This window comes from Lagopus muta, chromosome 5 (genome assembly GCF_023343835.1).
Source record: "Lagopus muta isolate bLagMut1 chromosome 5, bLagMut1 primary, whole genome shotgun sequence".
Classification (NCBI taxonomy): domain Eukaryota; kingdom Metazoa; phylum Chordata; class Aves; order Galliformes; family Phasianidae; genus Lagopus; species Lagopus muta.
Genome location: NC_064437.1, coordinates 54,253,631 through 54,267,520, shown reverse-complemented (window position 1 = coordinate 54,267,520; position 13,890 = coordinate 54,253,631). Strand labels below are relative to the sequence as shown.

The 13,890-nt window shown below is 46.0% G+C and overlaps 1 protein-coding gene across 6 annotated transcripts in view; it reads right to left on the bottom strand.

The window, feature by feature from the left end:
* Positions 1-1,730: 1,730 nt before the first annotated feature.
* The window catches only part of NEURL1 (neuralized E3 ubiquitin protein ligase 1), a 147,815-nt gene continuing 135,655 nt past the window's right edge, over positions 1,731-13,890 (bottom strand). For 2 of the 6 annotated variants that reach the window (XM_048946835.1, XM_048946838.1), the window contains exons 5-6: positions 5,959-6,105; positions 1,922-4,741 (exon numbers count right to left, since the gene is read on the bottom strand). In XM_048946835.1, coding sequence (XP_048802792.1) covers positions 4,500-4,741; positions 5,959-6,105 — 389 coding nt within the window. In that variant the 3' untranslated portion in view covers positions 1,922-4,499. Of the gene's footprint in view, positions 4,742-5,958; positions 6,106-13,890 lie in introns of all 6 variants that reach the window. The other 4 variants (XM_048946839.1, XM_048946840.1, XM_048946836.1 and 1 more) reach the window with 3 other exon arrangements.

The following is a 13,890-nucleotide window of genomic DNA, read 5'->3' as shown; positions in this document are numbered from 1 at the left end:
GAAAGGGTACTCTATCTTCAAATGTTTGCAGACTGTAAGAATTGACTTGTGATTTTTTTTTTTTAATTTTGTATTTTGTTTACATTGTCTCTTATGCCCTAAGGAAAATAAATTTTTGACGTTTTTAATTGTGATCCGATTGGTTTATTTTATTTTCAACTTTTCAATACTGTATTATTCCACTCTCTTTGTCAAACCACTAAGTTTAAGTTTCCCAGAGAAACTTATGACTTTGGATGTGTGTGAAATTGCAAATTTAAGCTCAGGCTTAAATGGATAAAGGAGCTCCATTTGTCCTCTAGCTCTGAATTGCTGCTGCAGCTGTATTTTGTAGCTGTATTTGTAAAGCTTTATGGCCTGCTCACCTCTGTCCTCAAACACAAAGACCCTCTGTCTGTGTTAAGATCATAAGGCTTAACACACATTTCAGTATATTCTTTTTGGAGAGTGATATGGCATCAGATCCAAAATAAGAAGAGAAGCATTTCTTTTTCCATGGGTGGCCCGTTTATCACAAAAAGGGTGGCTGAACGTGTTGGGATGAGTTCTTCCAAACCCCTTCATGTATGCTGCAGAACTTGACCGTGGCACTGCAAGGTCTGAGTACTGCACAGTTGTCAAGCTTGCTGACACCTTGCAGGCTTTGAAGGCTGGAGGCCCCAGATAACAAGCAGAAGTTTCCTGCTACATGAAGCAGATGTGTAGGTGAAACTGAAGAGCTTTTTTACAGTGAGAGTGGTGGGGCACCAGCACAGGTTGCCCAGAGAGGGAGGGGACACCTTGTCCTCAGAGACACCCAAGATCAGGGTGGGACGGGGCTCTGAGCACCTGATGGAGCTGTAGGTGTCCTTGTTCACTGCAGGAGAGTGAGACCAGATGGCCTTCATGTATTCCTTCCAACTCAATTCTATGAAATGATGTCACTGGAGAGGGAGCAGCTCTCAGCAGAGGCACAGTGTTTGCTCACCACACCCATGTCAGCACATAGGTATGTGGTTGCCAAGGGCTCCTGCTCAGCCATCCCAGCTCTCTGAAGGCTATAAGAAATTAAGTATGAGGCTGCATGCAGTCCCGGGCACTTCTAGGCACACACCTGAGCAAGGAGCGTGCCACGGAACTGTGTCTTTTCTTTCTGTGCATGTAGAGTGAACCTTAAGGTTGAAAGGGTTTTTCTCTAGCATACAATCAACATATTACTAATGTACACCCATGTGTGTTATAACCCACTGTTAATTGCTCTGTTTGCTCCTCATTTTTCTCCACACTCCACCAAGATACCCTGCACCCACGCATGTGCGTTCGAAAAGTAACAAGTGTGTGCCATGCCGGGGCAGAGCACCAGGTGGCGATGGAGGACCGGCTCTGCCCTCCTGGACCAAATTGGAGCATCCCTCCCCTCTTCCTCATCCCTCCTCAGCGCAGACCATGGGCCAAGACTGACAGAATACCTACCTGCCTTGGTTCCTCTCGCTGACACCGAGAAAGGGGAGGGCTTGGGTTTTGCTCATTTGTCCTAAGATGTAGCAGTGCATGACTCCTCGGTACATCTGGCAGGGGCTGTCTGGCAAAGCCAGTGTCCCCAGTATGTAGTGGCAGTCTGTTGCGCGCAGCTCCCACCTTAAGGGGATGTCCCATGTCACCATGAATGAAAAGGGCTTCTGAGACCCACTAGAGGTCCTCCTGTTCCTGGGAAAACAGGAGCTGGGCACAATGCTTGGAGTTACAGCACAGGCACACTCAGACTTGGTTTGGTGCACCAGGGAAGATGCTCGGGAGGAATGCCCTTAGTCCATACTTTTAATTTTGTGTCTTCTTTTATCACTTAGGTAGATATGAAGCCCGTCAAGGGCCTGTTCATCATCCTCATCATCCAGCTCTATACACTGTCTCATCCTTCAGCACCGAAGGAAAGCCTGACTGCTCTCCCCCTGGCTCACTCCAAAAAAGCAGCTTTCATGCCACCATTGCTTACCTCAACCGCTTGCTTCTGCCCTGCCCATCGTGTTTTGCTCCACACTTGTGGAGATGGCAAATACTCAGCTGGTCACGGTACTGCAGGATACCTAAATCAGCTTTATTCACAATCACAGTTACCCAATTTTTCACAATGAGTTATTCTTCTCTTCAAACAGAACACAAAACATCTTAAAGTAAAGCAATGAAATGCAAATGACACAAGAACACAGAGGTACGTGGGAGCCTACACAATTCAAACAAAACAAAAGGTTAGGACTGTTGTTGTTACTGCTTTTGCTGTTTTTTTTCTCCCTGCAGAGAGCCTTGCTCTCCTCCCTGCTCACAACTGGAGCCAGCTGATGCTGGGAGCAGGACTGAACCCCAAATTTTGAGCTCAGATGCTGGGGGAGCTTTCGGTTTCTGCTAACTTCTAGACTTTGGTCCACAGTAAAACAAACAACACAGTTAATATATTAAAACACTCTGAATTCAAAAGGTGAAAAGGGAATTCACACCACTGCACTGGTACCCATAGATAGTTTCTTGAAAAATAAAACGTACCCATTGGCTTGCCCTGTGCGGGAGGGAACCGGTCCCAGTGGCTTGGTGAAGGCCTGGGAGGCTGCTTATTGCACATTTCCCCACATCCACTGATTCACGGACACATTCCTACCTCTTGGGTTCTTCCTTTCTGAAATTTTGGGGTGTGTTTAAGCACTGACACAGATTCCCCACCTTTGCTGGTCCTGGAGGCTGGCTCTGTGCCCACGCGCTGGCCATGCTCCTGGCATGGAGGCCGCAACCGCTTCCTCCCACCCCTGTCCAAGCAGGGCCCCTGGGTTAGGGGTGGATGTGAGAGGTGTGCAAAGAAATGGTGTAAATCCCTGTAACCAGAAGATCAGTGTTCAAGTTACGGAGTGCCCACCAGGCATGCTGGGGGTGGCTGCAGGCCCCTGCAGGAGGCTGCAGAGATGGCGGTGCCTTTAGAGAAAGGCTTTACAGAGCACTCTCCAGCTCTTAGCATCTCCTTTGATTTCCTTGAAGGGTCAGGGTGAGGCCATGTTTTCCGGAACCTTCACCCACCATACTTGTGGTGGCCACGATAGCAAAAGGCTCAGCAGGATGAGTGCAGCCCCATGGCATTCCCTGGCCTGGTGGCAACGAGGCAGGGTGAAGGCTGCGACCCCACCCCAGCCCCGACCACCCCTCAGGGCCCAGTGCTGCTGCTTCCTCCCAGAGGCACCAGGATGGGGCCAGGACAGCTGGGGAGCACCTGCTGTAGCTGAGCATGGCCCAAGACCCTGCAGCTCTTTGCCAGGCCAGCAGCTATGACAGTACCACGGTCATCATGGCACCCACTATAGGGACAGTGGGGTTCCCAGTGAGGGCAAGGGGGTTATTTAAATAAACCAAACCCCTCAAGCTATAATTATTTTCTTCTTCCCCCCTCTAACACATAAGGACAGCCATGTCCTGCCGGCGGGCTGGCTGTAAAGGGCTAAAAGTACCACCTGGCTGTTTTTGTCTTAAAGCACAGTGATAAAGTTACCAGTAAATGAGACCCGCAGACATGTGGGTTTGTACATTCTTCCCCAGTGGGGTTAGGTTTTTGTTTTGTTTTGTTTTTTTGTATTTTTGGGTTGTTTTTTTTCCTTCATTTTTCTATTTTCCTTCAGAATTGCTGTCTGGATGACAAGGGGAGGAAAGGCGAGGGAGGTGCATCTTCCCCTCCTGCAGGCCATGGAGGCAGAGATGCTGCTGGATTCTCTGTGTTGCGTGAAGACCATTCAGGACAAGCCACAGCAAATTGGTGGTGAGGGGGTGTGAGAGATGCTTGTCATGCAACAGGATGGTGCCAGGAGGTGGCTGGACGCTGCTGGGAGGGAGAGTCCAGTGTTTGCTGCCAAACCCACCATGAATGAGGAACTGCAAGAAGGCAGCACAACAGCCATGGTGCTGCTCCCCTGGAGGTGCTGCCGCGATGGACACAGAGAGGATTTTCTTTAAAAGTCCTCATTACTCCTGCATTTCTACTGCAGATGTGCTCCTCTGCTGGGTGCATGCTTGCCTCATGCCACACTTTTTAAGGGGCCAGTTGTAAATCGAAACACACTGCTTGTTTCTCCCCTTCCACCAAGGTATTCTTTGCAGCAGGATGGCTCCAGAAGGAGATGTGCAGCACTGAACCTTTTATCTCTTGCTGTCCGTGCTAAACATTGGAGATTCCCCTCCTCTGTGCATGATGTAGAAAAGGGATGCTTGCTCCAGCTGTTTTTTTGTTTGTTTGTTTTTGGGAGAAAGTTTAAAATCCACAGGGGGGAAGCAGTCCATGGTGATTTCCCTGATGCACTGGAGTTCAGCCCCAGGAGAGTAGAAGAGTAGCATCTAAGCTGGTCTCATCTCTTGTCCATGGAAGTGGAGGATCAGGAGTGGTGGTGGGTGATGGTTTTCAAATCCCCAGGTGATGAATAGAGACCAAGATCTCTGATACTTCACAGCCACCTCTCCACCTCCCTAGTCCCATCACAGCAGTTGCTGTTGCTCTAAGTGCTGCGGTATGTTTTGATGATATCTTTGATGGCCCGTCTGCAAATGGGACAGCAAGCGTTGGCCATCTTCTTGAGCTTCAGACCACATGAATAGCAGAGACACATGTGTCCACAGGAGTAAATGACTGTGTCTACCATGTTCTCATAGCAGATGGTACATTCATCTCCCCAGGGCCCTGAGACGGATGGGGAGATGGGCGACTCAGGCAAGCTGACGGGAGAGTTGGGAGCTGTGCCTGAAAGACAAAGAACACGGTCACTTATGCTGCTTAAAAGGCTTCCTGACATCCCACAGTAATTGCCCCAGAGCCAGCAGCAGAGGGTGGGACTGTGCCCTAGCAGCATATCATGGTTCAGCTGTCCTCCAGGATCAGGGGCTCCTTCCTGCAATCTGCTGGTCACTGAGCCCTGGTTCACATGCCAAGACTCAGTGCAGCAATGAGGTAGCATCTGTTGAGATCTGCCACCCACAAAGAACAAACCAAGAAACAGCTGTTCCTGAGCATTTGGGACAAAGAGCATTTTCACGTTTTCAAACCTCTGTCTAAACATTAACGAAGGAGGAAAAAATGAGAAGGGGTGGAGCAAACCATCTGCTTTGAAAAAGAGGAGGACAGGTGGCAGCAGCTCCCAAGACAAGTAGTGCTTCATCTCTAAGGCTGATCTAGGGATATGGGTCTACAGTGCCTGGAGACAAATTCCCTCCATGTGGGTCCTCCAGGACAGGGGTGGGGTGGTGCTGGCATGGGCAGCATTTAGCTCATAGCAGGCACACTGCTGCAAGAGCCATAAGGGTTGCAGTAATTGTGCTTGCAACATAAATGTGGTGAAGACTCCCTGCCAAGCCAGATGAAGTGGCAGGATAATGAGAGAATTTCTATTTGCCCCAAAAGATTCAAATGGTACCATCAGAGAAAAAATACCTTGGTTAAGACAACAGTGACAAGACTTGGTAAATTACATAGCTTTGGGATCGTGTAGATCCCTGGCATTCTAGAAATTTAACAGAACATCCTATAATTTGTACTTCATTTATCTAAATCTCACTGGAATATTAGGAATATTGTTACTGCCTTTTTTGGGTCTAGGTGTGTGGAGAAGGAAGGAGGGGTATTAAGCATATTTGTAGCTCCAGCCTAAGTCAGTGTGCAACACCACTGCCACAGAGTTCTCCACTGTGCGTCACAGGACCAATGCACAGAACAGAAACTTTGCTGTGTCCTCTGGGACCTTTCATGATGAAAAGGGTAAGAGAAATATTGCTGTCTAGGCATCTCAGCAGCTTCCACGTAAGTCAGACTGAAAATAGACTCTGCATAGGCTCACCCTCCCTCCCCAAGGGAGCAGACAAGAGCCTCCGTTGCTTACTGTGTTTTTAAATCCATTCCGAGAGACAACCACAAGACTGTGAAGAGAGACAGAGGAGAGAACAGAGGTATCTCACCACACTTACCACTGATGGAGCTGCAGAGTGGGCCAGAGCCACACGTAGACAGTATGGGGTCAGAAACACCACTGCAGAGGACGGTGGGGGAATTGGGCGTTGATGTGGGTGAGCTCGGTGTGGACGGCCCCAGCCGCTCGGCCAGTATGGTGGAACCTGTGCCATGAGAAAACAAAGCCACAGTGACTTTTAAACACTTGAGTCTGACCAGGCCCTGGGGATAAGCGGTAGGGGTGCAACTCTCAGTGCTGACCAGCTCTCGTGACTCATCAGATTGAAATCTAGGGAAAAAAAGAAAACCAAGAAAACAAGACCTTTCACACCTTTTCATATGCTAGCAACTAGCAGAAGACAAGAGGCTTCCACAGTCCCTGAAACTACCCGGTGTTCCTTTAACCATCATAAGCCTTTGCTTCTGCCCTTTGTCTCAAATCTTTAGTTCCTTTCCCCATGGTCTCAAGCTCCTACGTGTGCACAGCACTATACCCAGCGATGGGCTTGTGGCCAGTAAAGGACAAAGCCTGCAGAAGGGTAGGCTGGACTCCAACACAAGAATATATCACCTTGTCAAAGCACTCTGCGCTAACCCAGAGTAAAATATATCCCAGGCTCTCATGAATTCATGCTAAGTCACTCAAGGACTTCCTAAAGACAGATTCAAGCATTTGATAATCAGAAAAACTTAGCTCCATTCACTGCCCTGCCTTTTTTGTAGGGTGACTTAGGGTAAGAGGGGGGGGATACCAGGTGAGGACAGAAATCTGGGTAGAAACTGATTTAGGGCAGACAGAAAAATGGGAATGCTTAAAATTCTGGTTGCTGCAAAGGTTTGGTTCATTGCAATGATACAGCCTGGGCTTCAGTATGGCAGTGGTGAGGCGGTGGCACACACATGAACCAAGGTAGGGTTTCTTAGTGGTAAGAACTAGTTTCCCTGCAGTTTTGAAGTTTCGTGTTGTGGGCTGGGAATCAGAGCTAAAATGCAAAGACTTCTCCATGTTACCATATAAGGAGCCAAGAGACACAGAGGGTTGGGATCTGCAATGTCCTTGATGAGCTGGAGGCTACTCTCCAGAGAAAAAGCGGCAGCAGAAGGCCAAGGACACCCTGTGGACCCCATGCAAAGGTCCTTCTGTTCCTTGTTGCTGGGAACTATCAAGCCAATGAGGACCGATCTCAGGAAGTGGGGACCCTAAGTGTCAACTCTGGATTGTGCAAAAAAGCATGAATGCAGCAGCAGCACATGACACATTCCCCTGTCCTTTGTAGCAGATTAAGATTGAGAAGTTCAAGCGTACAGAAAGCAGGTGGAGCAAGTTTGGGTTGAAATCTGTTCTGAAGTCTGCATATGGGAAAATAAGCAATGCGCTTCAGCCTTCAGACCCTCAGTTTCACCCTTCTTCAAATGAGGAGTGCCTGCTTACAGGCACAATCAATTAACCTCTAAAAGGCTCTGGGGCTCTCCCACTTGAGATGCTATAGAGAATCACTTCTGTTAATACACAGATGGAAGCTGAGGCTGAAGCTCATCTCAGTAAATATGCAAAGAGAATGATGCAGCCTCTAATGAGAGCCACTAGCAATGACTCTTCCCTGCCAATCTGACAGATGACCGTAGCAGAAAACTTGCCCTGTGGGTAACACGCTGTAAACAGGCCCAGCAGGAGCACAGATTTCAGCTCCTTCACTGCACACAGAACAAATGCCAGCAATGAACAGCTGAACAATTTTTTCAAGCTCTCCCTCTTCTGCCTGCAGCCTGGAGACATTTCTTCCATTCAGCTGGCACACAGTGCATTGCATCTCTAACACCAATGTGGTCATTTCACTAAGTGCAAAATAAAGCCTCTTAAGAGCACTTTTTCCCGGCCTGATAGGAGAATTTGGAGGTGCCCCAAGTGCCGCAGATATGAACCAATGGAGCATGCTGGCAGCAGTGCAAATGGCCCTTCTGCAGGGTGAGGAGAGCTCATCAGCGCAGGAACTGCAGGCTGAGTGGCTGGTCTGAGTCCCAAAATGGCCCTGCCCAAGTCCTAAGGCCAGCACACACCTTCCCAGCTCTTTCTCCTAATACAAGGCGCAGTTCTTGACTTTTCTCCAGCGTAAGTACAGAGCTTTGTTTAAAACAATCCCAGTTTCCCTACCAGACAAGACATGCTTTTCCCTTGGTGACAGAATAATCAGCAGAAGACACGTTACTCACACTGTTAATATATTGCTGGATGGTGTGCAGACACCGTGACAAGCAGCACGGAATGACATCATGTGCCGGGTGGAATGAGCATGGCCAGCTTGGCTTAACTAAAACCAGATTCTTGTGCACAAGGCCAAACAGGCTCATTGTGTGCACGGAGCTCCCACCAAAAGCTTTCGAACCATGATTAGAAGAAAATAAATGGTAAATAAATCAGTTTAATTACTGATCTTAAAACATTCTGTAAAGCTCCCAGATAACTTTTCTCTGCTCCTAACTTGCCTCGTGCTTGATCCCAAACATGCTGAACACACTAGAATTACCTTTAAGCAGGACTTGAATCAATTCCATTTGCTGTTTTATCTGTGCTGCACTAGCATTAGGAAAATCCAACGCAGCCTGACTCTTTCTCTGCAATCTTGCTCATAGATGCAAACTGCACAGAATTTTCCCAAATTATTTTATACTCTATTCAACCTTCCATTACAGGGGAAAAAAAAAAAAGAAAAAAAAAAAAAAAAGGTAGATATATTTGGTGGAATTCCAAAGCTATTCTGTTTATTACAGGAGAAAAAAACAATTCTGAAGATGCAATGAGGAACCTGGAACTGTGGAACTGTACCTAACGTGCCTTCTTTTGGCCTTGCAATCTATTGGCAAACAAAGTGTCTTGGGGCTCTTCCCCCACCCTTTCCCAGAAAGACAAAGTTTCTTTCTCTTAGGCACTGACGTCTGAAGTCACCAGGTAGATGTCAGACAAACACCTTTCACTTGACACCTCAGTATTTCTTCAGTGGTACATCCATGAAGGGGTGACTCTTAGCAAGACCAGCCTTGCAATGACTAAATCATTCCACTTTTTATTTCAGTAACTAGCTTTCAGTAATGCAAATACTCCGTTAACTATAGAGTGAGTTGCAAATACCAAACACAGTTTCAGTGTGATTGTCTCAATGCTAAAATGACAGCTCTCTCCGCAGCATGTCATTGCTCCATGAGAGATGTATTAAGTTAATTTGTGTCCACCCACAAAAGGAAAGAAATACTGTACTTTTAGTGGAAGAGAGTATGACCATAGGATACACAGCATTGTGCAGGGAAAGGCTGCCAGTACGTTAGCAGTTTGTAATTCAAAAAGGTCTTGCCAGCCAGAACGAGGGTCAGCGGAAAAAAAGGATGGTATTCAATTGGCTCAAATGCAAGACATAGCACTTAAGCAGAGATAATCAACTACCAAAATACAGGGCAGGGAACTGGACTGTTCAATTAGAAATACAGTTGTCTTGCAGAAAGAGGCCTGGTGACTGCTGGAGGTCACCAGATAACAATAAATCAACAATGCCATCTTGTTATGAAAAGGTCACATCAATCCAGGCTCAACCGAGGATGGTTAAGCACTGGAGCAGGGGCCTGAAGGCACAGTGGTACCTCTGTTCCTGGAAATACTCCAAACTCAACTGGTGAGTCTTGTGCTCACTTGGAAGTTAGCCATGCTATGAGCAGGACATTGGATTAGATAACTCTCAGGGGTCCCTTCCAACATAAAATGTTGTATGATTTCAAGACAATAACAGTTTTCATAGGCTGCTAGAATGAGGGCAGAAACAATCTGTTCTCTGTGAAAGCTCATGAAAGAGCTCACGAAAGACAAGAAATCATGGGTTTAGAATCCTAAGGCATTCAAGTCACGCATTATATAGATAGCAAAGCACTATAAAGCAATCAGACTTCCTAGAAAGATTATGGCATCTTCATCACTAGAGCTCTTTAAGAACAGGAAAGTGAAGTAGGTAATCTCTTGGGATCCCATCCAGCATTTATGATTTTTGTGAGAGCAGTTCTCTATATCCACTATTGCCCTTTTATAGAAGGTCTTAACTGAGACCAAAACACAGCAGCTATAGTCCTCAGAGATGCTTTTGGCTCCCTGTGTCTATTGTGGTGAACAGGGTGGTTTCCCAGAACACTGCATTCCACTCTCAGGGGATATCCCCTGGGGCTGTCACCACTTCCAACAGAGACATTTTTTTGCTCATCTCTTGAAGGCAGCTGTCTGAGGAAAGCTTTTAAGTTGTTAAACAGGCCAGATACAATGGCAATATTCTCTAAAAATACATGAAAAATTGTCAGTTAACACACCCTCCTTAACTCATTTATAAAAACATTATTTCTATATTTCTTCCTCATAGCAAGGCAATTATGTTGACCTTCTTACTGTGTGGGCCCAGAGAAAACATCATGCAACAACCACCACTACAACACCAGGTGGCTAGGAGCAATGCACTGTCTGTATCCCCTTCTGAACTGCTTAGGAGCATTTACTCTGATGCAATCAAATCTTCACCTTTTTAAGGTGTTCATAACTCATTCCTTCATCTGGCATCCATCTGTTAGAGAAGCAGTAGAAAGACAGGGACTTCTATTCGTGTGACTCAAATAATGACAACACAGTCAACTCCATCCTGTATCTGTCAGTCAGTGAACCAGTTATAAAAGCATCTATCAGCCAATGAAAGGTAAATGGCAACCTGTCTAGACTCTTAATGACTATTTCAGAAGTGTATTGATTTTCAATGTTGTTTCATCCATACACTGGTTCCAGTGCTCCCAGCACACAGTGGAAATGACTTGATGAGATGCTGAAATCTGGCTGCAGTCTTCAGCTGGCACTCTGAAAGGTGCTCGAGAGAGATGTGCACTTCTCATATGTTTTAGCCCAGTGAGCACTGGGCACCTGACAGTCCCATTCAGTTAGCTGACTTACAAAACTCCCAGTTTGATTTCTGTTTGTTAGGAACCAGATTTTAAGCCTGTCTGCTAAACTAATTTCCCTATCTCAAAACATCTTCAATATACATTCTCACATATAACACTGTGCATGTGTCAGGGCCATGGATTTGTTACCTTGGTAAGATCAAGGCTCTTTGAAAAATCTGGCTTAATTGTGGGTACTCAGCTCATGTAAACATCTGACGATGGGGGTCTGTCCCATAACACCTGTGCTCCTGCAGTGGGAGTTAGCTGGCATATTACAGAAGTTATTAGAGCAACCCTGTGAAGCATCTCAGCTGCACTTAATCTAATCTACCACAAATCTCTGGCTTCGTAGACCACTCTTGGTAAACAATCATGTGCAAGACTCCAGTAGGACTGAGATCTCAGTTTCTGTCCTTACTGTTTTTTAATGGAAAATCTGATATTTTTTGCTCATAGATGCAAACTGCACAGAATTTTCCCAAATTATTTTATACTCTATTCAACCTTCCATTACAGGGGAAAAAAAAAAAAGAAAAAAAAAAAAAAAAGGTAGATATATTTGGTGGAATTCCAAAGCTATTCTGTTTATTACAGGAGAAAAAAACAATTCTGAAGATGCAATGAGGAACCTGGAACTGTGGAACTGTACCTAACGTGCCTTCTTTTGGCCTTGCAATCTATTGGCAAACAAAGTGTCTTGGGGCTCTTCCCCCACCCTTTCCCAGAAAGACAAAGTTTCTTTCTCTTAGGCACTGACGTCTGAAGTCACCAGGTAGATGTCAGACAAACACCTTTCACTTGACACCTCAGTATTTCTTCAGTGGTACATCCATGAAGGGGTGACTCTTAGCAAGACCAGCCTTGCAATGACTAAATCATTCCACTTTTTATTTCAGTAACTAGCTTTCAGTAATGCAAATACTCCGTTAACTATAGAGTGAGTTGCAAATACCAAACACAGTTTCAGTGTGATTGTCTCAATGCTAAAATGACAGCTCTCTCCGCAGCATGCTCCGTTCCAAAGAGCAGCCATATAAATTTATGCACATTATCACATTTTCTTGCCTCCTGCTAAGGCTGCAGGAGAGCTATTCTGTCCCACAGGGCCACCCAGGTCTTGCCCAAGAGGGACTTTTAAATACATCATACTGAAACAAAGGAACAAAGCACCTGCAGTTGCCTGAGCGCATGGTAGTTAAAGATCAACAATAATGCTAGGGAAGGATGTAATCATATCCATCACTTTTGAATGCCATAAAACACGTGTATTTACACAGCCAGTTGTTATGTTCCCACGGCAATGGGAACAATACAGCATTTACCAGAAACCAGAGCTTCCTTCCCCTTGGGCTCAATGTTCATGGCCAGCCATGCTCTCAGAGCCTGGCCTCTGTACCACAGTGCATCTCTACCTCTCAGGTGACTGACATCAGTTGATGATCCATGGTTGTTTTTACTTTCAGTATTGCCTGGGTGATTTTAATTCTGAACAGAACAATACTACATTTCTGAGCAGAACAATACTACAATTTGTTCTTTGCAAGCCTATGAAAACACAAGGAATTCTGCATTATGCTATGGGAATGTCCAGAAATAGGTAGCCTGGTAGATTCTGCATACAAAACCGTAAGACTTACGTTTACAGATGTGTGTCAGACTTAACCACAGTTTGGGAAAATAAAAGTTAGATCCAAATCACAGAGAACATGAGTTTAGACTTTCCTGTGAATCAGAAATGGAGTGTGCTTTATGGCTTCACTGGAACGCTGTTGTTTGCTGTATCCAGAAGGGCAGCAGGGCACCAGCACATCCATTAGCCACAGTGCAGTTCAGAACGAAAAATGAAAGCTCCAGACAGTAGGAGCTGTCTGAAGGCAAAAAGCACGTGGCAAATGTACGAGCCAGCTGGTGTCTTTTCTGACCCAAAGGGTGAAGTTCAGCAGTTATTCAGCACTTCATCCTGAAAAGTCCCGCAGGCATGGGCACCGTGCAATGAGCATCTTGCTGAAGTGAACGAGCCTCTAAGGGGCTCCATCTCACAGTCTATCCCAACGAAGCACCCAGACATATACTTGGATCAACGAGAAGTCAAAAAAGGAGCCTGGATTAAGCAGACAAGATGCATGAAAAGGAGAACTGGAGCTAAAAGAGCACAGGTATTAATTACTCTGACCAGAAAGGCTCCTGTTTGTTCATAAACTGTGCCTTTTCCGTTCCATCTCACATAAGACATTGGGCTCAGGGTAACTGAGAGACCACAGAAAAAGTGGTTCTGTGAGCAAAAGGGAAACCACTGCCTAACCCAGCTCCTCCAAGCTCTGCGCTCCGCCAGGAGGGACATGTCTAAATAGGGTGGCAGATGCACACAGGAGATAAATATTTCCACTTTCCTCAGCCAGCACTGTTCTGAATTTCTATGGGACACGCAGCTGCATGAAAAGGCATTTGACAAAGAAGGAAAAGAAAGAGTTTAGTCTGCTGTGTCATTCTCTCGGTAGCCAGAATAACTAACTCTTGCCAGTGTTAGTTCAAAGAATAGGCAGATTTTATCTCCTGACATGAGCAGTAATTCAAAGGAGCTGGTATATGATCCTGTATCCTGTACATTCACTGCAGGCAAACAAATATATTAGGAGATAAGGGAGATCTATACATCACTTGTTATGAAAACCTCATTGCATCAGGAGCAGTTTATTATCCCAGTTGCGATAATCACCTTCCCTGTTACGGAGGGAAGTGTAGACAGGGAGAGGCTGTCACTAAGAGGAGGCCTGCTTGTTCTCCCCAGCCTCTACCAGATGTGGCTGATAGCTCGGTACACAGGTCAGTGCTCATGCTTGACTTGCCCATGCAAAGCATGGGTTTATGTGCTGAATAGCACAAGCCACAAGCAGATGGCTGACATGGATCACAAAAGACAAATATTTCATGGCACACAACTCTCTGTGAGCATGCAGTTTTCCTAGATACAAGGTGTAAAGCACCCTGGT